At 40.8% G+C, this 26568-nt stretch overlaps 1 protein-coding gene across 15 annotated transcripts in view; it reads right to left on the bottom strand.

Moving 5' to 3' along the window:
• Nucleotides 1-26568, bottom strand: part of ulk4 (unc-51 like kinase 4) — a 712463-nt gene that overhangs the window by 489354 nt on the left and 196541 nt on the right. For all 15 annotated transcript variants that reach the window (XM_059945716.1, XM_059945717.1, XM_059945718.1 and 12 more), the window contains one exon: nucleotides 23978-24056. In XM_059945716.1, coding sequence (XP_059801699.1) covers nucleotides 23978-24056 — 79 coding nt within the window. The remainder of the gene's footprint in view (nucleotides 1-23977; nucleotides 24057-26568) is intronic.

The following is a 26568-nucleotide window of genomic DNA, read 5'->3' on the forward strand; positions in this document are numbered from 1 at the left end:
GACATTTGAAATATTTCCGTCAGAGCCTCTGCTATTTCTACACTAACTTCCCTCAAGGTCCTACGGAATATCCTGCCAGGACCTAGAGATTTATCCACTTTTATATTCCTTAAAAGTGCCAGTACTTCCTCCTCTTTAATTGTCATAGTTTCCATAACTTCCCTACTTGTTTCCCTTACCTTACACAATTCAATATCCTTCTCCCTAGTGAATACCGAAGAAAAGAAATTGTTCAATATCTCCCCCATCTCTTTTGGCTCCACACATAGCTGTCCACTCTGACTCTCTGAGGGACCAATTTTATCCCTCACTATCCTTTTGCTATTAATATAACCGTAGAAACCTCTTGGATTTATTTTCACCTTACTCGCCAAAGCAAAGCTTGGTTGTGACTACTCTGTATATCCTACCTATCACCCCTTCAGCCTCCCAAATGATCTGGAATTCATCCAGTTCCAGGTCCACTCCCTTAACGTAATTTGTTAGAAGCTGCAGTTGGATGCGCTTCTTGCAGTTGTAGTCATCATGGACACTGCAGGGCTCCCTGACTTCCCACATCCCGCAAGAGGAGCATTTCACTATCCTTCTTGTCATCCCTACTGTTCTTAGCGGAGCAGATATAAAGAGATATAAAAAAAAACGAGCTTTTCTTTTCTTTTCTTTCTTTTAATGAAGCCTCTTTTCACTGAAACCACAAAGAGCTAAAGCCTCAAGATCACCACTCTGACCATGTCCACTCAACAATGGCTGCTAGGCTTGTCCCTGCCTTCCTTTAATTTTCTCTTATTAATCAATCCCAGATGCTAAATGGTCACTGGTCAAAGCTCTATTACACCACCATGACCTGCTGCTGTCTCTTATCCTCGGCCAGTGGGCCTGATTGAAGTCTCCTCCTCTCCAAATTTCCGATGTCTGGATTGGCCACTGGTCAAAGCTCTATTACACTTCCATGGGTTTTTAAAAGCTTCCCAATACTCTAGTGAGTTGAGCCACAAGCTGTTCTATAAAACCACCTCAGAGGCATTGTACAAAATCTTTCTTTGCCTAATATCCTATGCCAAACAGATTTTCTAAGTCCAGCTGTATAATCAAGACCCCCATACCATTGCCTCTCTTTTCCTGCTGTACTTTGTACCACACATAATGAAACTATTTGGAGACCTGTATATAATTCTCATCAAATGTTTTTTTAATCTTTGCAGTTTCTTAACTCCGTCCAGAAGGATTCTACATCTTCTGATCTTATGTCCTTCTTGCTACGGATTTGGTTTCATTTTTCATTTTTGTTTTTATTTTAACTGGTTTCATAACTATAATGCTCCAAATCCAGAGAAAACCTGGGGTGTCTCCTCTGCACCCTCTCCTGCACAATTACATCCTTCCTTTAGTGAACTGCACATGATATTCCAGGTGTGGCTTGAACAGCATTAAATATTTGAGGTCTCTACTCTTGCCAATGAACACCAGCATCTCACAGACATTCTTCACTACCCTATTCGTCTGTGATGCCACCTTTACTGTTCTGTATGCTTGTACCCTAAGGTCCCTCTGTTTATCAACACTTCATTCAGGTCCTACCATTCACAGCGTACATTCTCACCTTGTTTGCCTTCCCAAAATGCATCTTCCTGTATTTGTCAGGATTAAATTCCACTTGGCACAGTTCTACTTAATTTTCTTGCAGTGGTCTTAAACAAACTTCCTCACCATCTGAAAGCCTTCTTATTTATACATTCAAGTCATTATAGTATATCACAAATATCAAAGTTCAGAGCAATTCCCTGTAATATACCACTGGTCAGTTTTCCAATCAAAACAGCACTCCACCATTACCACCCTGTCTCCTATCACAAAGGCAATTTGAATTAGCAGCCTGCCCTGAATTCCATGGGTTTAACCTCTGTGTCCAAAGACACTCTTCACCTCCTTGTTTCTACTGTTGACATAGAGGATCACCTCCCAGGCTCTGAACTCCTGCTCTATCATATCCTTCTCTTCCATGAACAAAGACATTAAATGTTACATACATACAGCAAGAAACAGGCCCTTTGTGTCCACCTAAACATAGAAACATAGAAAATAGGTGCAGGAGTAGGCCATTCAGCCCTTCGAACCTGCACCACCATTCAGTATGATCATGGCTGATCATCCAACTCAGAACCCTGTACCTGCCTTCTCTCCATACCCCCGATCCATTTAGCCAGGAGGGCCATATCTAACTCCCTCTTAGATATAGCCAATGAATTGGCTTCAACTGTTTCCTGAGGCAGAGAATTCTACAGATTCACCACTTCCTGTGTGAAGAAGTTTCCCCTCATCTCGGTACTAAAAGGCTTCCCCTTTATCCTTAAACTGTGATCCTTCGTTCTGGACTTCCCCAACATCGGGGACAATCTTCCTGCATCTAAACTAAGCCCATTTGCCTGTATCCTTATTCATTGCGGACATTATCCACATTCTCCAGATCCATCATTAGTTTGCACGTGATCCCAAAAGGACTTGTTAGTCTATTCCTTTTAACAGATTTATAGAAAGTCTTGGGATTCACCTCAGCCTTTTCATGGCACCTTTTTGCCCTCCTAATTTACTTTTTAATTACTTCCCTACACTTTCTACATTGTTCATGGAACTGCCACTTTCCTCTCAAGTTCTACCTTTCTCTGTCAAATGCTCCTCGACATTCAGGACTCCCTGATCTTGCTATCCTGATCTTTTATTCCCATGGGAATATGTTGTCCCTATAACCTTTTACTATCTCCCTTTAAAAAACACTCCTAACAACTGCATGTTGTTCTGTTCTCAAACAGCTGTTCCCAATCCATTTTCACCAGGTCCTGACATACATGACTGAAATCAGTCCTCTCCATATAGGAACAAAATTTGCAACTAGCCTTACCCATATCTCCTTTGAAACTTGCAGAATTATTACAACTGTTCCCAGAGATGGGTGCTTAGCCCACTGCTCTATTCTCTCTACACCGATGACTGTGTGGCTCGGCACAGCTAAAATGGCATCTAGAAATTTGCTGATGACAGGAGGAGGCATACAGGAGCAAGATAGATCAGTTGATTGAGTGGTATCGCAACAACAACTTTGCACACATCAGTCAGACCAAGGAATTGATTGTAGATTTCAGGAAGGTGAAGTCAAAGAACGCACACCAGTCCTCATCGCGGGATCAGCAGTGGAAAGGTGAGTAGTTTCAAGTTCCGAAGTGTCAACATCTCTGAAGATCTATCCTCAGTCTAACATACTGATGAAATTACAAAGAAGGCACCACAACAATTATATTTCATTAGGAGTTCAAGGAGACTGCAAATGTCACCAAAGACTCTAGTGAAATTTCTACAGACGTACTGTGGAGAGCATTCTAACTGGGTGCTTACCGCCTGGTATGGAGGGGCTACACAGAACTGGAAAAACACTAGCTTCCCCAGTATTGAGGGCATCTTCAAAAGGTGATACCTCAAATTGGCTGCATTCATCATTGAGGACCTGCATTATCCAGGACATCCACAAACTGCTTGTGGAATGCAGCAGGCCAGGCAGCATCTATAGGAAGAAGTACAGTCAACATTTCAGGCTGAAACATCAACTATACTTCTTCCTATAGATGCTGCCTGGCCTGCTGTGTTCCACCAGTATTTTGTGTGTTGCTTGAATTTCCAGCATCTGCAGGTTTCCTCATGTTTGTATATATATATATACAGTGGCATGCAAAAGTTTGGGCACCCCGGTCAAAATTTCTGTTACTGTGAATTACTGTGAATAGCTAAGCGAGTAAATGTTGACCTGATTTCCAAAAGGCAAAAAGTTAAAGACAACACATTTCTTTAAGACATACAAACAAGCTGGATGAACTCAGCAGGTCGGGCAGCATCCGTTGAAAGGAGCAGTCAACATTTCGGGTCGAGACCCTTCATCAGGACTGAAGAAGGAGGGGTTCAGGGGCCCTATAAAGAAGGTGGGGGGAGGGTGGAAAACCAAACAGAGGAAAGATCAAGGGGTGGGGGAGGAGATAGGCAGGAGAGGTGAAGAAGGAATGTAAGGGGAAAGCACTATGGGTGGTAGAAGAAGGCAGAGTCATGAGAGATGATAGGCAGCTCGAAGAGGAGACAGAGTAAAGGGAGAAGAGAGAGAATTACCGGAAGTTAGAGAATTCGATGTTCATACCAAGGGGCTAGAGACTACCCAGACGGTATATGAGATGTTGTTCCTCCAACCAAAGTTTGGCCTCATCGTGGCAGTAGAGGAGGCCATGTATGGACATATCCAAATGGGAATATGAAGGAGAGTTGAAGTGAGTGGCTTCTTTCAACGGATGCTGCCCAACCTGCTGAGTTCATCCAGCTTTTTTGTACGTCTTGATTTGACCACAGCATCTGCAGTGTACTTTGTGTTTACACATTTCTTTAATATTTTAAGCAAGATTACTTTTTTATTTCCGTCGCTTATAGTTTCAAAATAACAAAAAAGGAAAAGGGCCCGAAGCAAATGTTCGGGCACTCAGCATGGTCAGTACTTATAACACCCCCTTTAGCAAGTATCACAGCTTGTAAGCACTTTCTGTAGCCAGCTAAGAGTCTTTCAATTATTGTTTGGGGGATTTTCGCCCATTCTCCTTGCAAAAGGCTTCTAGGTTCTGTGAGATTTTTGGGCCATCTTACATGCACTGCTCTTTTGAGGTCTATCCACAGATGTTCAATGATGTTTAGGTTGGGGGACTGTGAGGGCCATGGCAAAACCTTCAGCTTGCACCTCTTGAGGTAGTCCATTGTGGATTTTGAGGTGTGTTTAGGATCATTATCCTGTTGTAGAAGCCATCCTCTTTTCATTTTCAGCTTGTTTACAGACGGTGTGAGGTTTGCTTCCAGAATTTTCTAGTATTTAAATGAATGGAGAGGTGCTCTTTTCATGAAATTCTGCACCCTTTTTTCTCCAAACATGGCCGCTCATTGCGGCCAAGAAGTTCTATTTTAACTTCATCAGTCCACAGGACTTGTTTCCAAAATGCATCAGGCTTGTTTGGATGTTCCTTTGCAAACTCTGACGCTGAATTTTATGATGAGGTCACAGGAAAGGTTTTCTTCTGATGACTCTTCCATGGAGGTCATATCTGTGCAGGTGTCGCTGCACAGTAGAACAGTGTACACCACTCCAGAGTCTGCTAAATCTTCTTGAAGGTCTTTTGCAGTCAAACAGTGGTTTTGATTTGCCTTTCTAGCAATCCTACGAGCAGTTCTCTCGGAAAGTTTTCTTGGTCTTCCAGACCTCAACTTGACCTCCACCGTTCCTGTTTACTGCAATTTCTTAATTACATTACGAACTGAGGAAACGACTACCTGAAAACGCTTTGCTATCGTCTTATAGCCTTCTCCTCCTTTGTGGACATCATTTATTTTAATTTTCAGATAGGCAGCTGCTTAGTGGAGCCCATGGCTGCTGATTGTTGGGACAAGGTTTGAGGAGTCAGGGTATTTATAAAGATTTGAAATTTGCTTCACCTGGCCTTTCCTAATGATGACTGTGAATAAGCCATAGCTCTAACAAGCTAATTAAGGTCTGAGACCTTGGTAAAAGTTATCTGAGAGCTCAAATCTCTTGGGGTGCCCAAACTTTTGCATGGTGCTCCTTTCCTTTTTTTCACTCTAAAATTGTACAAAATAAAAATAATGCACTAATCTTGCTTAAAGTATTGAAAAGAATGTTTAATCTTTAACTTTATGACTTTTGGAGATCAGTTCATCTTCTACTCACTTAACTATTCACAGTAACAGAAATTTTGACTGGGGTGCCCAAAATTTTGCGCGCATGCGTGCTTGTGTATATGTATGTGTATAGATAGACACACACACACACACACACACATACACACAGTGCATATATTTATATTATTTATATATATATATATATATATATATTTCTTCTTGTCATTCATATGTTTTCTTTTAATTATTATGTATTGCAATGCACTGCTGCCACAAAATAACAAATTTCACAACATATGTCGGTGATATTAAAACTGATGCTGATTCAGTCCTGCTCCTTCTCTCAGAGGACTCTTACCTATTCTCTCAAAAAACTCTCCTGGATGCTTTTACAAATTCCTCTGTATCTAAACCCTTGGCACTAAGGTTGAAAGGTTGAGTGAGCTAGGGATTTTTTCTTTGGACTAAGGGAGAATGAAAGGTAAATTGATAACGGTGTATAAAATTATAAGAGGCATAAATAGCATGGACAGCCTACTGCTTTTTCTCAAGGCAACAACAGCTAATACCAGAGAACTTCCTTTTAAGGTGAGTGGAGGAAAGTTCAAGGAAGATGTCATAGGTAGCACCAGAATTCGAGGCCCCAACTTTGAATCCGGCCAGCTCCTTACACGTCCAATCTAGGTTGAGCATTGAGCTAGCAATTTGGCCTCATAAATAACAGTCAAATGCTATGGAAATGGCAAAAATGCCACCAAATGTGCCACAAGGCACGATAAGGAACCACAACAACAACAACCCAGATTGTTCATTTGAGGTTCTAGCTCCTCCACTGGATCTCATGGTCAGATCAACATTAGAGTACAATTGGAAAAAATCTGCTGAAGACTAGCAGACTTATGTGAAAAGTCAAAGATCTTCTGGGTAGCCTCCAAGCTGATGCCATGAAGATTGATTTCTCTAAATTCTGGTAATTTCTCCCCCTATCCCTTCTCTCTTTTGCCGGTCTCCATTCTGGTTTCCTTCTCACCCTTTCTCTTCTCCTCACCTGTCCATCAGCTCAGTCTGGTGCCCATCCACCTTCCCTTTCTTCCATGGTCCACTGTCCTCTCCTAACAGGTTCCTTCTTCTTCAATCCTTCACTTCATCTACCTATCACCTCTCAACTTCTTAATTCGTCCCCTTCCCCCACTCACCCACCTGCCTCCCTTTACCTGGTTTCACCTATCATCTGCTAGTTTGCACTCATTCTCCCCCCCCCCCCACCCCACAACCAAACCCAACTTCTTATTCTGGCTTCTTCCCTCTTTTCATTCTGATGAACAGTTTCAGCCCAAGAAGTCAACTGTTTATTCCCTTCCATAGATACCACCTGACTTGCTGAGTTCCTCCAGCACTTTTTGTGTGTTGCTCGAGATTTCCAGCATCTGCAAAATCTCTTGTGTTTATGAAAATAATTCCTGGGATGAACACCTGGATAAATTAGAAACCTCTGTCTGTCTATCTATCTATCTATCTATTTGAGGTACAGCATGGTACAAGGCTCTTCTGGCCCAGTGAGCTCACTCTGCCCAATTGCAGCCACGCGACCAATTAACCTACCAAACCGTACATCCTTGCAATGTGGGAGGAAACTGGAGCACCCAGAGGAAATCCATGCAGTCACAGAGAGAACGTGCAAACTGCTTACAGACAGTGGCAATCTGTACACAGTGTTATACTAACCACTAGCTACCGTGTCATCTTTAAGTTGTGACTGCTTAGAGAAGGATCAAATGAAATCTAATAGAAGAACCTAAGAGGATAATGAGCGAGTAAAGGGAAGTATTCCCTATGGTGGAGGGATTGAGGACTAGAGGTCCTCATAATAAAAAGAATTAAGAGCAGCTTGAGGAAAACACTTTTGCATAGCATGTTTGTTGGAATCCGGACTGCAAGATGTGGAAAAGCAGTTGCATTTGAAAAGGAGCTGGATGAATATTTATCAGGACACACAGTATAGAAAGACTATTCGGCCCACCTTAACCAATTATCTGGCCCTTGGTCTATAGTCTTCAATGCCCAGTACTCAGCTGAACACCTTTTAAGTACTGTCACAATGACTCTGCTTCCACCAGTCTCTCAAGCAATGTATTTCAGGTACTTACCACTCTCTGCATGCAAAAGGCCCTGCTCAGATCCTTTTTAATTAGACTCATAGAGCACTAAAGCACAGAAACAGTCCCTTCGGCCCATCTAGTCCAAGTTGAACTATTACTCTGCTGAGTCCTGTCAACCTGCACTTAAATCATAGCCCTCCATACCCCTCCTTTCCATGTCGTCATCCAAACGTCTGTTAAATGCTGAAATCAAAACCACTTCTGCTGGCAGCTCATCCCACAATCTCCCTACCCTGAGTGAAGAAGTTCCCATTCATGTTCCCCTTAAACATTTCACATTTCATGCTTAACCCATGACCTCTAGTTCAAGTCTCACCCTCAGTGGAAAAAGCCTGCTTACATTTACCCTATCTATACCCCTCATAATTTTGCATACCTCTATCAAATCTCCCTCTTTTCTCTTACACTCCAGAGAATAAAGTCCTAACCTATTTAACCTTATGCTATGGCTCAGGACCTAAATTCCTGGCAACATCCTCAGAAATTTTCTCTGTTCTCTTTGAATTTTATTGATATCTTTCCTGTAAATAGGTGACCAGAACTACACACAGGACTCTGATCTTGACTGACGCCAATGAAGGCCAGAGTGTCGAAAGCTTTCTTCACCAGCCAGTTAGCCCCTGACTCCACTTATAGGCAACTATGCACTTAAACCCCAAGTTCCACAAAACTTCCCAATACTACCTTGATTTGATTTTTTAAAATGCAACACCTGGGTCTTAGTTGAATTTATCTCCATTTGTAGTTCCCCAGCTCACTTATTCAACTGATTAAGATCCCCATAACTTTCAATAGTCTTCTTGACTGTCCGTTGTATCACCTATTTTAGTACAATATGAACATTTACTAACCATGCCTTATACACTGTTATCCATGACAGTATTAATCAATTCCAAATGTGTCTGACATCCAAAGCAGCCTGCAGATCATTTCCTGCTGCAACCTCTTCAACCCTCTGAAGCACCATCATTTTATTTTGCAACTTTTATGTGGAGCAGAATGTTCATCATTTTATACTCACTTCTATAGAATGAATTTTATTTACATGGATTCTGTTAATCTCAAGGCGTTTTCTATGTACCACAAAAACACTTACAAGGGGATCATTACTTTTCTTAATGCAGCTCTTCAATTCAATTCAATTTTCCTAATAGCATTCATTTGGACCAAATAACATTTTAAAATAGAACAGCAAGCAGAAAAGAGGTAAATTATATAGTAATCATAGCAAAAGATTTCAGTGCAGGAACAAGATGTCTTGTGACAATTATGTTAGGCCTTTGGGAGACCACACCTGAAATACTTTGTACAGTTTTAGTTTCCTTACTAAAGAAGGGGTACAACTGTCACAGAAAGACAACAAAAAAAGTTCACCAGACTGATTACTATGATGGTAGAACCACTGCTTGAAGAATGTGTCTATTTGAAGAAGTCACATTTACCAGAGTTTATAAGAATCAGAACAGATTTCATTAAACCAGTTTAAAATTAATGTACCCAGACAGAGTGGCTGCAGGAGGATGTTTCTCTTGGCTGGGTAATCAGAACAAAGTGGGGATATGGAGTAAGAAATTCAGTATGTGGATTAAGAGACTTTTTTTTATTCAGAGGGCAGTGAAGCTGCGAAATGTCTACTCTATCAAGTCCTTTAAATATCTGTTAGGTTTCAGTGAGGTCCCTCTTCCATTATTTTAAACTTTGGTGATTACAAGCCAGAGCTATCAAACCCTTTCATTCCCACAATCATTCTTGTGAACCTCCTCTTGACCTTCTCCAACACCAGTACATCCTTCCTCATATATGGGGCCCAAAACTGCTCAAAATACTTCAAACAAAATGCTGGTAGAACACAGCATGGATAGGAGAAGCGCTGTCGATGTTTCAGGCCAAGACCCTTCCAACACCTGATTATATCCTTGCTTTTATATTCTAGTCCTCTCAAAATGAATGTTGACATTGCATTTGCCAGCTTTACTACTGACTCAACCTGTAAGCTGACTATTAGGGAATCCTGCACAAAGGCTGTATCCACACTAGACCGGATAATTTTGAAAACTCCGGTTTCGAGTAAAAACGATAGGCATCCACACTATGTGTTTTTGAAAATATCTCTATCCACACTGAAACGGAGATTTCGGCGAATCTCCTCCTGCTGCGCATGCGCAGGACACATCTACCGAAAACAAGCGACGTTTGGTGTCGAATCTCACTGTAAAAGTGCACGGTCGTGTAGTTACAGACTAGAAAAACTTAAAATGACAGACAGCTGTTGGCTCTCGCACAGGAGAACTTAAAACTAAAAAAATACTGGAGCATACGGTGGCAACCGACGGAGTTCACGGACGGACTGACTCGGCTGACGACGAACATTGAAAAACTGACCAACTCTGGTGCATTAGTAAAGCACCTTGTTAAATGTATAAAACATGTCTGCATCAGTGTTATCTTGTATTTCCACACAATGTTACATTCGTCTGTTACACGTCTATTGTCAGAGAAGTACTTGCATAAATAGGTAAACCACCTTCATACGAGCAAGGACAGAAAACAGGGCAAAGTGAGTATACTTATTTATTCAGTAAGTTATGGGTCAAAGTATTTGGTGAGTATATTTCTAACTCTTCTGGGTTCAGTCTCTTTGCCGTCTGTTCTGAAATTGTTAGGTTGCATTCAAGAAAACAATGAAATAGTGTGCTGCCGCCTGACAGCGTTTTCAGAAGTCTCCAGTTACCCCGTCCACACTGATCTGCCCAAGCAGCGTTTTCAAAAATAACCCACCCTGGAAAGTGTTTCTGAAAAGCTCCATTTTCGGGGGACAAAAATGCCGTTTTAGTATGGATGGAGGGTAAAAACGAAGAGAAAAAGCTTCGGTTACGGATTTATCTGGCGTAGTGTGAATGTAGCCTCAGACTCCCATGTCCCTTTGCACCTCCAATTTCTGAATGTATTTCCCATTTAGAAAATAGTCAATGCCATTATTTTTTCTTACAAAATGCATGGTCATATCATATACTTCCATGTACTGTATTCCATCTAACACATTCCTAATTTCCTAAAACTTCTCCTAATCTCTCCTAATCCATTCCATTCCTGTTTAGGTCCTTTTGTAGACTCCCTGTTTCCTCAACACTACCTGCCCCTCCACCTATCTTTGAACATAAGAAATAGGAGCAAGAGTAGGCCATCTGGTCCGTTGAGCCTGCCCCGCCATTCAATAAGATCATGGCTGATCTCCACCCACCTGCCTTTTCCCCATAACCCTTCATTCCCCTGCTATCCAACTAAAATCTATCCAACCTTGTCTTAAATACGTTTACTGAAGTTGCATCCACTGCTTCATTGTATCATCCCTAAACTTGGTCACAAAGCCATCGATTTTGTCATGCAGATCATTCACACGTAACATGAAAAGCGGAGGATATAACACCAACCCCTGCAGGTCACAAACGGCTGTGAAGGTTAAGTATCTGATAGATAATTTTATAGAGTAGAGACTGGGAATAAATGCCTAGATAATATTTGCATTGTACTGAATGTTGGAGGAGTACAAGCACTGAATAATTTAATCCTGCTCATATTCTCAATGTTTCCATGTAAGAGAAGACTTGTGTATGCCTGTTTGCATGCTGTATGAAAACATGACTCAAAGATTTACTGCAGTATAGTGATATTACAGCTGGAATTCATTCTTCCTGTCCAAGTCAGTGCTGTAAAGTTCTGTAACCACCTGCTTTATCACACACTCTACAGAATCTAAGCAGGGCAAAAGAGAACCACAAAAATTGAACTAAGAACTGTTACTGACATTTCTTATGTCACATATTTATGGTGACATTACACTTTAAATAGTCCTATTATTTTAACAGAAACTAATCTCCTTTTGCAATGGTTAAAATTTACAAAGAAGTGGACAAAAGAATTTTGGGCATCTGCATCGAATGTCCTCTTACTTCACAACAGCTATTTCTTGGCTCATGATGTTTTTAGATTTAAGCTCTCAAACTGGAATTAGTATATTTGCATATTGTTAAGGCTGAAAGTGCTAAATATCATATGCAGTGATTCACTCCTGATAAAATTAGAGAGCAGCAATTTACCAGGTGACGGTCACAGCCACATACAAACTATGAAATGTTAAATGGTTTTACTTCAAGATCAATTATGCTCAATAGCTGTATAATACAATACACAATAGGAACAATGAAATAGTCTAGAAAGTAAAGACGAGAATGTCAAAAATGGAAACCAGTGGCTCAACACAACCTTCTAAAGAGAGGCATTAAATGGCCTTACCAATGATGTTGTATTCCAGACATTAAGTTTCATAACCTGACATGGTCAGTTACAAGTTTCAACTTTCCTCTTACAAAGTGAACAGATCTATCGTAACACTTTTTCAAATAGCAACCATTTGGGGGAGGGAGCACCAGAGGAGATGGAGAGCAGGCAAGGTGTGATTGTGAGAGGGACAGAGAGAGACAAAAGAGAGAAAAAAAGGGAAAAAATAATAAACAAACAAACAAATAAGGGATGGGGTAAGAAGGGGAGGAGGGACATTAATGGAAGTTAGAGAAATCAATGTTCATGCCATCAGGTTGGAGACTACCCAGACGGAGTATAAGGTGTTCCTCCTCCAACCTGAATGTGGGTTCATCGTGACAGTAGAGGAGGCCAAGGATCGACATATCAGAATGGGAATGGGACGTGGAATTAAAATGTGTGGCCACTGGGAGATCCTGCTTTCTCTGGCGTAGGTGTTCAGTGAAACGGTCTCCCAGTCTGTGTTGGGTCTTACAATCACTCCTTGCCTGCTCTCCATCTTCCTCTGGTGCTCCCCTCCCCCTTTCTTTCTCCCAAGGCCTCCCATCTCATGATCCTTTCCCTTCTCCAGCTCTGTATCCCTTTTGCCAATCACCTTTCCAGCTCTTAGCTTCATCCCACCCCCTCCGGTCTTCTCCTATCATATCGGATTTCCCCCTCTGCCTCCTACTTTCAAATCTCTTACGATCTTTTCTTTCAGTTAGTTCTGACGAAGTGTCTCGGCCCGAAACGTCGACTGTACTTCTCCCTATAGATGCTGCCTGGCCTGCTGTGTTCCACCAGCATTTTGTGTGTGTAGATTGAATTTCCAGCATCTGCAGATTTCCTCGTGTTTGCAAAAATATTTAAACTTGACGTTCTTGATGAGTCAGAGTGTCAAAGGTTACCGGGAGAAGGCAGAAGAATGGGATTGAGAAGAATAATAAATCAACCATGATGGAATGGCAGAGACTCAATGGATGAAATGGCCTAATTCTGCTCCTATTTCTTATGCCTATATATAAAAGTGAGAGAAAGATAGAAACAAGCAGCAAAACTAAAGTTTCAAGTTCTTTATGAACACAGGATACAGAACCATTGACTGTAAGCCTTTAGTGACTCTCTACATCCTTCCAAGCCAAACATTAGCTCAAGAATCACAACCTCCTTTTCTAGCTGGGCAACATTTAGTCATCAGGATTCCGTATGCAATTCAACAATTTCTGAATACCACCCTTTCTTGTTGTGTCTGAAGTGGCCAGTTATGATGCACAGTAAATACACACAAAATGCTGGAGAAACCCACCAGGCCAGGCAGCATCTATGAAAAAAAAGTACAGCTGACGTTCGGGCCAAGACCTTTTGGTAGGTTTTACCGAAGGGTCTCGGCCTGAAAGTCGACTGTACTCTTTTCCATAGATGCTGTCTGGCCTGCTGAGTTCCTCCAGCATTTTGAATGTGTCATTTGGATTTCCAGTATCTGTTGATTTTCCCTTGTTGAGGACATATAGTCATCTAACTTTAACATTAACTGTCCACAGCATTCTGGGTCGTCAAGACGGCCAAATGAGAATCTGAACAGGTATGACATAACAGGACAGCAGGGAGGTGATTATTACCTGACTGAAGTTTAAATTGGTAAACAGTATACAAAATTACACCCAAAAGATTTGTATAGAATAAATGAACCAATTGTGTCCAATTCATGGAGACACTCTAACGGGAAAGGAGAGTACTGCTCTGGTGGAAACATGCCAGGAACAAGATGCTGGGAAATAACATAAATATAGGCAGGTTTTACACTAAGTAAGGATTAGAAGTTTATTAAATCATAAAAAATGAGACAGGAGAGGGACAGGATAGTTAAAGGGAGAATGTCAATCAGTGTTGACAGGAAGTGACAGAAAATGCCTGTCTGTATATAACTTAAATTAGGAGTTAATGAAACATGCAAGAAATCGAAGTTGTAAGGATGTTTCTCTGAACGAGTGCATGTAGCCTTTGATACAAATTAAATAAGTTGTTAACACAAAGCAATGCTTGAATTAACAGCTATTACAGATATCACTGCAAGGCAATCAGGACTGGGAATTCAGTATTCCAGAATATCCAATGTTTCAACAGAAAACACAAATGGAGAGAGAGGTCCTGCGACTATCAATGCCTCTCATAATTCTATATATTTCTATCAAGTCCCCCAGCCTCTGACACTGCAGAGGAAACAATCAGCAAGGTCTCATCAGCAAGAACGAGTCAGCTTACAGAGAGGAGATGCAGCGCCTAACAGACTGGTGCAGAGCCAACAACCTATCTCTGAATGTGAGAAAAACAAAAAAGATGGTTGTTGACTTCAGGAGGGCACGGAGCAACCACTCCCCACTGAACATCCATGGCTCCTCCATTGAGATCGTTAAGAGCACCAAATTTCTTGGTGTTCACCTGGCAGAGAATTTCACCTGGTCCCTCAACACCAGCTCCATAGCCAAGAAAGCCCAGCAGCATCTCTACTTTCTGCGAAGGTTGAGAAAAGTCCATCTCCCACCCCCCATCCTCATCACATTGTACAGAGGATGTATTGAGAGCATCCTGAACAGCTGCATCACTGCCTGGTTCAGAAATTGCACTGTCTTGGATCGCAAGACCCTGCAGTGGATAGTGTGATCAGCTGAGAAGATCATCCCGGTCTCTCTTCCTGCCATTACAGACATTTACACCACATGCTGCACCCGCAAAGCTAACAGCATAGTGAAGGACCCCACGCACCCCTCACACAATCTCTTCTCCCTCCTGCCATCTGGCAAAAGGTACTGAAGCATTCAGGCTCTCACGAACAAGCTGTACAACAGTTTCTTCCCCCAAGCCATCAGACTCCTCAATACTCAAGAGTCTACACTGCCAACGACATCATTTATTATTATATTGTAATTTGTCCACTACTGTGCCTATTATCTTGTTTAACTATTGTACTGCCCTGCACTGTTTTGTGCACTTTATGTAGTCCTGTGTAGGTCTGTAGTCTAGTGTAGTTTTTGTGTTGTTTTACGTAATCTAGTGTAGCCTTGTGCTGTCTCACAGTCTAGTGTAGTTTTGTGTTGTTTCATGTAGCACCAGAGTCCTGGAGGAACGTTGTTTTGTTTTTACTGTATACTGTACCAGCAGTTTGTGGTCAAAATGACAATAAACTTGACTTGACTTATAGCAAACACTCACAAATCTAACCCACCCTAATATATCAGCCTGAGTCCTCCTCACTACTAAAATGAGCCCCAACACAAGCTTGTGGAACAGCACTTAATTTTCCATTTGGACACACTGTAGATATCTGGATTCAATATTGGAGTCCACAACTTCACATTTTAGCCCTCTTTTCTCAATTTTTGAGCCTAATGAAGGGTCCCAAATCAGAAACATTTAGCTCACTCATCACAGACACTGTTGAAGTTGCTGAACATTTCCAACATTTTATGTTGTAGTTGTTATCATTGCTGAGTTTCATCTACAGCTCATGGAAAGAAAGTTATTCATATGAGCAAAGTGTTTATAAGTGCACTAAATACCAATGATGAGGTAATTACTAGCATTTTCCATGACATCAGAATATCCTGATGACCCCAAAAGCTGCCCTTTAGCTTCCGTATGTATCTGCAACATTTAATAAACTTTGTATTACTATAGTACAAAAGAAGGTAAAATGAATTTTATTTCATGGAAACTTCATTTATGCAAAATAAATACACAATTGTGAATATTTCAATACCCACTTTGCGCCAGAAATGACCTTGAGTAATCACATTTTAAAAATAGAAAAATAATCAATTATGCTTTGAACAACATGTCTGATGATATTGCCATCTTGCTAAAATTAAAAAAAGAATTTCACTCCTTGGTGGTTAATGAATAGACAAAAGATTTGATTAAAACCATCAAAAGCAATCTGCTACTACAAATTCAACACCAGTCCAAAGGCTGAGCCTATTAAAGCAGCAATTTGGATTCTACAGTAAAAGATTTAAAAGTAGTTACTCAAAGCACTTAACCAAAAAAAGTTATTCTGAATGGAGAAGAACATTGTGAATTCCTGAGTACACATATTCATAAGTGTGAAATTACAAATATGTAATTGAAGATTTTGATCATCTCTCTTTTCAACAGAAGGTTCTTCCAATAATTCATTTAATTAATGACTGGAAAATTGGATTGTGGGACACAAGTTGCAGCATTAAAATGATTAAGGGGTACCAATGAGTCTTAAATGTTCTACAAATGGTTTAAGCAGTTTGAAAGAACTGTAACAATACACTAACTTACTTACAATATCTTATTTATATAGAAATTGCTTCCTTTCTGGAGCCCATAATTGACACAAAATTACCAAAAATTCAATGGTATTGTTGATTTCTGATTCCAGTATTATAAAAGATCACAACAAAAGGATTAAATTTATTATAAAGTCCTCTAAAGAAAATTCTCAAGTTTAAAACTATGCAGGAATAAATGTTTATTATCTCCAAATAATCAATTTTAGTAATAAATTAAACTTATTCACAAAACTTTCTGTCCTCAAAGATGAAATTAATCAACATAACCTTTTTTTATATAAAAATCAGGTATGGACTGGACTTGCATTTGGATATTGTTGTTACTTAATAAATCAATGTTTGAATTTTGGTCAATATTAAACAGTGCATTAATCTCTTTGTAAGTCATTGTAAAATTGTACGTTATGAAAGGAACTGCTTTAGTTAGTGACTTATCACCCTAAGCTATATGGGGCAGAAACGGGCCATTCAGCCCATCAAGTCTGCTCTGCCATTCTATCATGGCTGAGTTATTATCCCTCGCAAAGCCATTCCCCTGCCTTCTCCCCATTAGCCTTGAAAACCTGACTAATCAAAAACCCATCAATCTCCACTTTAAGTGTATCCAATGACTTGGCCTCCACAGCCATCTGTGGCTATGAATTCCATAGCTGTACCACCCTCTAGCTAAAAAAATTCCTCCTCATCTCTGTTCTAAACACATGTCCCTCTATTCAGAGGCTGTGCCCACTGGCCATTTCTGGTTGGTTGCTGGTGACTAGTGATTTTCACATTATATGTCAATCACTTGAATGATGGAATTCGGCTTTGTGGCTGAGTTTACAGACTATACAAAGATAGGTGGAGGGGTATGTAGTTTTGAGGAAGCAGGGAGTCTGCAGAACTTAGATTGGGAAAATGGGCAAAGAAGTGGCAGATGGATTATAATTTGGGGAAGAGTATGGTTATGCATTTCGGTAGAAGGAATAAAAGCGTAGACTAATTTCTATTGGGAGCGAATTCAAAAATAAGAGCTGCAAAGGGACTTGGGAAGTTCTTGTGCAGAATTTCCTAAAAATTAACTTGTGACAAGGAAGGCAAATGCATTGTCATTATTCATTTTGAGAGGACTAGCATATAAAAGCAGGGATGTAACACTGAGGCTTTGTAAGGAATTGATCAGACAACAGTTGCCATATTGTGAACAGTTTTGAAACCTTATCTAAGAGGAAATATGCTGGCATTGGGAAGGTCCAGAGGAGGTTCATGAGAAAGATTCTGGGAATGAAAGGTTAATGTACAATATGAGGCATCTTTGATGGCTTTGGGCTTGTACTTGCTGGAGTTCAAAAGAATGAGAGTGGGGCAGGGATCATATTGAAACCAATTGATTAGTGAAAGACCTAGATAGAGCCTCCTGGCAGTCAGCCAATCTTCTATCCATTCTAGTATCTTTCTCATAATAATACAGGCTCTTATCTTGTTTAGCAGCCTTATGTATTGCACTTTGTCAAAGGCCTTCTGAAAATCCAAACATACACTATCCACTGACTCTCCTTTGTCTATCCTACTTGTTATTTCTTCTAAGAATTCCAACAGATTTGTCAGGTAAGATTTCCAATTCAGGAAACCTTGCTGACTTTGGCCTATTTTATCATAGTCAGAGAGATGTGCTCCCATGTATCCTGAAATCTCATTATTAATAATGGACTCCAACATCTTCCAAATATACAACATCCACTGCATCCTCTTTATCTTGCAATCTCCTCAAAGAATTCCAACGGGCTCGATAGGCAAGATTTTCCCTTTCATATTTCATCTTTTCTCTTCTAATGATCTTTCAGTTGCTCTGTGTATTTTTTTAAAAACTTCCCAATCCTCTATCTTCCCACTAATTTTTGCTTGTTTGTATGCTCTTTCTTTTGCTTTTACAACAGCTTGGACTTCCCTTGTCAGCTATGGTTGTACGATTTTACCATTTGAGTACTTCTTCATTTTTGTAATACGTGGGTCCTGCACCTTCCTCATTTTTCCCAGAAACTCACGCCATTGCTGCTCTGCTGACATCCCTGCCAGCAGCTCCTTCCAATTTGCTTTGGTCAATTCCTCTCTCATACCACTGTAATTTCCCTTACTCCACTGAAATACTGCTGCACCAGGCTTTACTTTCTCCCTACAAAATTTCAAGTTGAACTCAATCATAATGTAATCACTGGGCCCGAAGGGTTCTTTCATCTTAAGCTCCCTAATTGCCTCTGATTCATTACAAAAGACCCAATCCAGTATAGCTGATCCCCTAGTAGGTTCAATGACAAACTGCTCTAAAAAGCTATCTCTTAGTCATTCAACAAACTCACACTCGAGATCCATTACCAACCTGATTTTCCCCAATCAACCTGCATGTTAAAATCTCCCATGACTACCATAACATTGCCCTTTTGACTCGCCTATTCTATTTCCTGTTTCCTGTGGTCCACCAATTAGCCACTGTTGGGAGGTCTGTATTTAAATACAATCAACGTCATTTTACCCTAGACGTTTCTTAATTCAACCCACAAGGATTCAACAACTTCCATTCCTATGTCTCATCTTTCTACTGATTTGATGCCATTCTTTACCAGTGGAGCCACACCAACCCCTCTGCCTACCTTCCTATCCCACTGATACAATGTGTAACCTTGGACGTCCAACTCCCAACTATAATCATCCTTCAACCACGATCCAGTGATGGCCACAACATCATACCTTGCAATCTGTAATACTGCAACAAGATCATCCACCTTATTTCTTATACTACATGCATTTAGATACAACACCTTGAGTTCCGTATTTGCTCTCCTTTCTGATTCTGCATCCCTAGTGTTTTGATACTCAGCCTGCTGGCTGCAACTAAGTCCCATTACCTGCCTGCCCTTCCTGACAGTCTGACTGCGTGCTATCTTTACTTTTTTACCATCTGTCCTATCCTGAGTTTCTTCACTCCGGTTCCCAGCCCCCTGCCAAGTTAGTTTAAACCCTCCCCGACAGCTCTAACAAACCTTCCCGTGAGAATGTTGGTCCCCCTCGGGTTCAGGAGCAACCCGGAACTTTTGAACAGGCCCTCAGAAGAGATCCCAATGATCAGAAACCTGGGGGGAGGGGGGGAACGGACACAATATCCTTACGGGTAAGTTTGCTGGAGGGTTTAAACTAATTTGGCGGGGGGGATGGGAACCACAGGGTTGAGGATAGAGTAGCTGCAATGTGTAGAGACAGTGAGAAAGGACAGGCAAATAATAGGGCAAAGCTGTAGTCAAAGTCAGAGCGATGAGTTAAAGTGTCAGGGGATCAAAATCAAAAAGGGTGATGAATACAAGACAGAATCAGGTAGATGATCTTATGGTGCAGCTAGAGATTAACAGGTATGATGCTGTGGGCATCTCTGAGTCTTGGCTGAAAGAAGATCATGGGAGTTCAAAATTCAAAGAATACACATAATCAAAAGGACAGACAGGTAGACAGAGGGGATGGGGTGGCCCTGTTGATAAAAATGAATTCAAATCCTTAGAAACAGGTGATACAGGATGGGAAGATGTTGAATCCTTTTGGGTAGAGTTAAGAAACTACAATGGAAAAAAGACCCTAATGGGAGTTACATACAGACCTCTGAACAGTAACCAGGATGTGGGCTACAAATTACAAAAGGAGAGAGAACAGGTATGTAGAAAGGGTTATGTTGCGATTGGGGATTTTAATATGCAGGTAGATTGGGAAAATCCAAATGGTGCTGGAACCCAAGAGAGGGAACACAGAAAACCTACAAGATGGCTTTTTAAAGCAGCTTGTGGTTGAGCCCACTAGGGGAATGAACGCCAGTTCTGGATTGGATGCTACGTAATGACCCAGATTTGATTTGGAAGCTTAAGGCAAAGGAATCTTTAGGTGACAGTGACTGTATCAGTGGAGAAAAGGGAATTAAAGAGGCATGAGAGAGGAGCTGGCCAAAGCAGATTGGAATGAGACACTAGAAGAGATGAAGACAGAACAGCAATGGCTGGTGTTTCCAAGGGAAATTCTCAAGGCACAGGAAAGATACATCCCAAAGATGAAGAAGTATTCTGAAGGAGGATCAGGCAACCGTGGCTGAGAAGGCAAGTCAAAGATAGCATTAAAGTAAAAATGAAGATATATAAAATAGCAAAAATTAGTGTGAAGGTGGATTGGGATGCTTTTAAAAACCAACAGATGGCAACTAAAAAGCTATAAAAAGAGAAAAGATAAAATGGGAAGATGGTCAATAATATAAAAGAGGATACAAAATGTTTTTTTCAGATATATAAAGATCAAAACAGAGATGAGAGTGGATATCAGAACCCTGGAAAATGATGCTGGAGAGGTAGTAATGGGGGACAAAGAAACAGCAAAGCAATTTAATAAGGATTTTGCTACAGCTTTCACTGTGGAAGACAACAGCAGTATGGCCTTAATTCTGGAGTGGTCTGGGACAGAAGTGAGTGCAGTTGCTATCATTAAGAAGATGGTATTTGGGAAACTTTCAAGGACTAAGGTACATCAGTCACCTGGACCAGATTCTGAAAGAGGTGGCTGAACAGATTGTGGAGTCATCAGTAATGATCTTTCAAGAATCACCAGATTCCAAAAAGGTTCCAGAGGGCTAGGAAATTACAAATGTCACTCCATGCTTTAAGAAGGAGGAAGAAGAAGAAAGGAAATTATAGGCTAGTTAGCCTGACTTCATTGGTTGGGAAGGTGTTGGAGCCGATTGTTGAAGTTTCAGGGTACTTGAAGGCACATGATAAAACAGGCTAAAGTTAGCATGGTTTTCTAAAGGAAAATCCTTTGGAATTCTTTGATGAGATAACAAACAGGATAGACAAAGGAGAGTCAGTGGATGTTGTTTATTTGTATTTCCAGAAGGCCAAGGTGCTGCACATGAGGTTGCTTAACAAAATTAGAGCCCTTGGTATTACAGGAGAGGTACTAGCATGAATAGAGATTGGCTGACTCGCAAGAAGCAAAGAGTGTGAATAAAAGGGGCCTTTTCTGTTTGGTTCTTTGTGGGAATGGGACCCGTATTCGGGGTTCCACGACTGGCCGCTATTCGACCTGCCAAGGGTTTGGCCTGAGAATCACGATCATGTTCAGAAGCCTAAGATCTCGGGGCTCTGGAGACGGGCGGATTGAGGGTCGGTGCCATGGCCGGAGACTTGTGTGCCATCAGGGAGGCCAGAAAATCTTTCGCTGTGGGCCCGAAGACCCAAGGTCTTTGCAATCTTCAGTCACAGAACTCAAAAAAAGCGACGAAACGGACTTCTAACATAATAAATCAGCAGATTGGTGTTATGTCTCCTGCTTGCTGTGTAAATGGGAGACACCTTTCTCTCTTTTACCAGGGAGAGAACCTGTGTGTTGTCGAATTTCGGATGAAATAAGAAGCTTTGGGGGTAACTTTGGTCTGTGTCTTTGCTATTGCTTAGCACACGCTTGTGCTTGGTGATTGTACCGTTTATTTTTGCTGGTGGGGGAGGAAGGATTGTTGCTAGCTGCCGCTTACGTGTGGGAGAGGGGAGCTGGGGGGATACTTTCGGGTTTTTACGTTAAACTGGTGTTCATTCTTTGGGGCACTTTTCTGTTTTCATGGATGTTTTGCGAAGAAAAAGCATTTCAGAATGTATATTGTACATTTTTCTCTGACATTAACCTTGACCTTTGAATTCATTACCACTGACAGCTCAGACCAAGTCATCTGGTATACTTAAGATGGAGGTTGATAAATCAGGGCATTAAAGGTTATGGAGAGAAGGCAGGAGAATGGGGTTTGGAGGGATGATGGATCAACAATGATCAAGTGGCAAAGCTGACTCGATGGGCCAAATGACCTAATTGTGCCTCTATGTCTTATGAATCAGTCCAGCCAGCTAATCAGAATTCTCCCAACTATTTCCCACACCTCCACTCTTACCTCTTCTTCCCTGGATGGAAGAAGAAAAAAGTTCCCCTAGTACTTAACCTTCCATCCCACAAGTCCCTGCATTCAACAGATCATCCTTCACAACCTCTGCCAGATTCAACAGGATTCCATCATTCGATACATTTACCCCTCTCATCACTTCCAAAATGATTACCCCCTCTTCCAGTCCTGGACTTTGTGACATCTGTCCCCAGCTACCACTGTCCATCTTCTGGCATATTTCTGCCATTTCACCTCTTCCCTTCCAACCATTCAAGGACACAAATATTCCTTTGAGGTGAAGCCTTAATACACATGCACTTCTCCTAATACAGAATACTGCACTTGGTGCTCATAATATGAACTCCTTTACATCGGAGAAACAAAACATACTTTGGTTGCTTTGCAGAACAACTGCACTCAGGTTACAAAAATGACTGAGCTTTCAGTTCGCTGTTGTTTAATATTCCATCCACTCTGACTTTTATCTGTAGCCTTTTGCACTGGTACAGCAACACCCCAGCAAACTCGAATGACGTATCATCCATCTGAGCACATGGCAGTCTTCTGGACTGAACAATGAATCCTCTGTTTTTAGATAAAGTATCCTTTCTTCCTGATTATATGAGAACCATTTCCACCTGCATCCTGCCTTTTTCTTATTTTCCCTTCTGTGTCATCTCTGGGCAACAGAACATATCTCAGTGTGGCAGAACAACAACAGCCATAAATTAAACCATCCATCTATTATCTGTTTTTTATTTATTGATTTGGCTGATTGAGATACAGCATGGAATCCGTCCTTCCGGCCCTTCAACTGCCCAGCAACCCTGATTTAACTCCAGCCTAATTACGGGACAATTTACAAAAACCAATTAACTTTTTTAACTGGTACATATTTGGACTGTGAGAGGAAACCGGAGCACCTGGAGGAAACCCACGCGATAACAGGGAGAACATACATACTCCTTACAGACAGTAACAGGAATATGTGTTCATTCTGTCAGAAAAAAGCCTCTTGGTAGCATCCACATATTTCTGCCACCCAGACTAACTTGTTTTTTGTTCTTCCCTCTTTCAAATCTAAGGAAGGGTTGTTGATCTAAACCTTGAATTTTCCACAAATACTGCCTGACCTACTGTTTCTTATCAATTCACGAAAGTCTTGCATACTGGGCAAGTCTCACTATTGTCAGGTGAGTACACAGACCTTGTGGCTTGCTTAATGGGGTGATGACTGACACCATTATACCATCTCAACTCATCCCAGAAACTCCCCCTCACTGAAAGCTATTTATTGTTCTAGATTTCCAGCATCTGCAGAACTTCTTGTTTTTATGCTTCACGCTCTTTTCCAGTTCTAGCAAGGGGTTTCAGCTGCAAAAAATTGACTGTTTTTCTTTCTACAGTCTCTGACTAGCCTGGTGATATTATTTCTAGCATTTTGTGTTTATTTGAATTCCAACTCAGTATAATCAGCTTGTAGATCTGAGGTATTAAAACTGAGGCACGCTAATTAAAAATTGTATGTTTCCATATCAGATACTTAAAAAAATTCTTACTTCAGTTATTGGGACATCATCCTTCAATACAGTTGTGTGGCAGGCCAGTAAGCCAATCAGACGGACCATCTTAACACGACTGGAAACAAGAAGATACATGTTAATCACTGAAGACACAAGGGCATGATTCCAAGGGTATCCTTCTACAAATATCCATGGTAACATTTATCACTCAATACTGTCAAAATAGTTTCAGCACCTTACTACCCTTTTTGATCTCTCTGTCTCTATCTCTGGAGACAGCTTATATGCTAATGTCTATTATAACCCCAAACAAGAGAAATTCTGCAGATGCTGAAAATCTGAGCACTATTATAACCCCACCGACTCTCACATCTACTTGGTTTATAGATCCTCCCACCCCGTTACATGTGAACACACCATCCCCTTCTATCAATTCCTCCACCTCCGCCACAACAGCTCTCAGGTTGAGGTTTTTCATTCCACAATGAAGGAAATGTCTTCCTTCTTCCCTTCCTCCACCATCAACACTGCCCTCAACCACCTCTTATCCATTTTGTGCATGTCTGCCCTCACCCCATCACATCCAGCACATAATTCTCTGTAACTTTCATCATCTTCAATGGCATCCCTTCACCAAGAAAATCTCCCCCCACACCACTTCCTGCTTTGCACAGTGATCATTCCATAGGCAACCCCTTTGTCCATTCGTCCTGCCCCACTGATCTCCCTCCTGACACTTACCCTTGCAAGCGGAACAAGTGCTACAGCTCCTCCCTCACCGCCATTCAGGGCCCCAAACAGTTCATCTGGCGACACTTCACCCGTCAGTCTGTTGAGGTCATATACTGTGTCTGGTGCTCCCAACGTGGTCTCCTGTATATCGGTGACACCCCACGTAGATTGGGAGACCACTTCACCAAGCACATACACTCCATCCGCCAGAAAAAGCAGGATCTCCCAGAGGCCACCCATTCCAATTCCACTTCCTATTCCCATTCTGACATGTCAGTCCATGGCCTCCTCTACTGTCGAGATGAGGCCACACTGGAACAACCTGATATTCTGTCTGAGTAGCCTCCAACCTGGTGGCACAAACGTTGATTTCTGGAAATTCTGGTAACGCCCTCCTCCCTTCACCATTCCCCATCCGCTTTTCCCTCTTTCACCTTATCTCATTGCCTGCCCATGGCTTTCTGTCCTCTCCTATTAGATTCCCCCTTTTCCAACCCTGTATCTCTTTCACCAGCTCTTCACTTCAACCCTCCTCTTTGCAGTTTCACCTTTCACCCTGTGTTTCACTCTCCCCTCCCTCCACCACTTAAATCTATTCATCTGTTTTTCTTCAGTCCTGCTGAAAGGTCTTGGGCTGAAATGTTGACTGTACTCTTTTCCATAGATGCTGCCTTGTTTGCTGAGTTCCTCCAGCATATTCTGTGTATTATCTGCAGATTTCCTCTGGTTTAAAATGATTACACTGTTGTTTTTGGGATCATGCTGAATTCAGCAGTCTGCTGGAGTTCCAGCTTCCAACACCAAAATTTGCTTATAATGGAGCACTTCATTATGTCCAAACAAGGAACATGAAACCAGTGTAGAAACCTTCCTTTCTTTTCTGCTTAGCTATGCTGGTGACCAGAAGGAGGTTTTGTTTCCATTTACTTAAGTACATATTTATATTAAAATGGAGTTTTTAGCAATCCTATAATTATTTTTATAGTTTGCTTGCATTTATGACAACTTTTCTTTCTTTTTCTTTTCCCATCTTTTTATTATTATTATTAATATCAACAAAATAAAATTAATACATAGATAATGGGATTCCAAACATACACATTACAACTGAACATGAAAGAATACATAAGCAATAGTTACAGAATAAATGAGTATTCCCAAATCCTGGACAATACAAGAAACAAATAAACAAGGCAAACCTAGGTATATCATAATATCTATTAAAAAAAAACAGAAAAAAGAAAAAGAAAAAAAAATTAATGCAAAAAAACCTAATCTAATAATCTAATAACTAATAAGGAAAAAAAAACAAAAAAGAAAAAAGAGAAAAAGAAAAAATATTTTAAAAAAAGGGCTGTTTATAATATCTCACAAAAATACAGAATCATCAGTGTCGTCAACTCCGATCCTCTCAACATATATAAAATCGAAACTGGAAAAACAAATAGGCTTGGAACAGGGTCATATTACATCATGTGAAAATATTGAATAAATGGTCTCCATATCTTTTCAAATTTAATATAAGTATCAAATACAACATTTCTAATTTTTTCTAAATTTAGACATAACATAGTTTGAGAAAACCAATGAAATACAGTAGGAGGATTAATTTCTTTCCAATTCAACAAAATAGATCTTCTAGCCATTAATGTAAGAAATGCAATCATTCGACAAGCAGAAGAGGATAAATGGCCTGAGTCCATCATTGGTAAACCAAAAATTGCAGTAATAGGATGAGGTTGTAAATCAATGTTCAATACCGTGGAAATAATATCAAAAATGTCTTTCCAATATTTTTTCAAAAGCAGACAAGACCAGAACATATGAGTTAAAGATGCTATCTCAGAATGACATCTGTCACAAATAGGATTTATATAGGAATAAAAATGAGCCAA

The sequence above is a fragment of the Hypanus sabinus genome, chromosome 20 (genome assembly GCF_030144855.1).
Source record: "Hypanus sabinus isolate sHypSab1 chromosome 20, sHypSab1.hap1, whole genome shotgun sequence".
Taxonomy (NCBI): domain Eukaryota; kingdom Metazoa; phylum Chordata; class Chondrichthyes; order Myliobatiformes; family Dasyatidae; genus Hypanus; species Hypanus sabinus.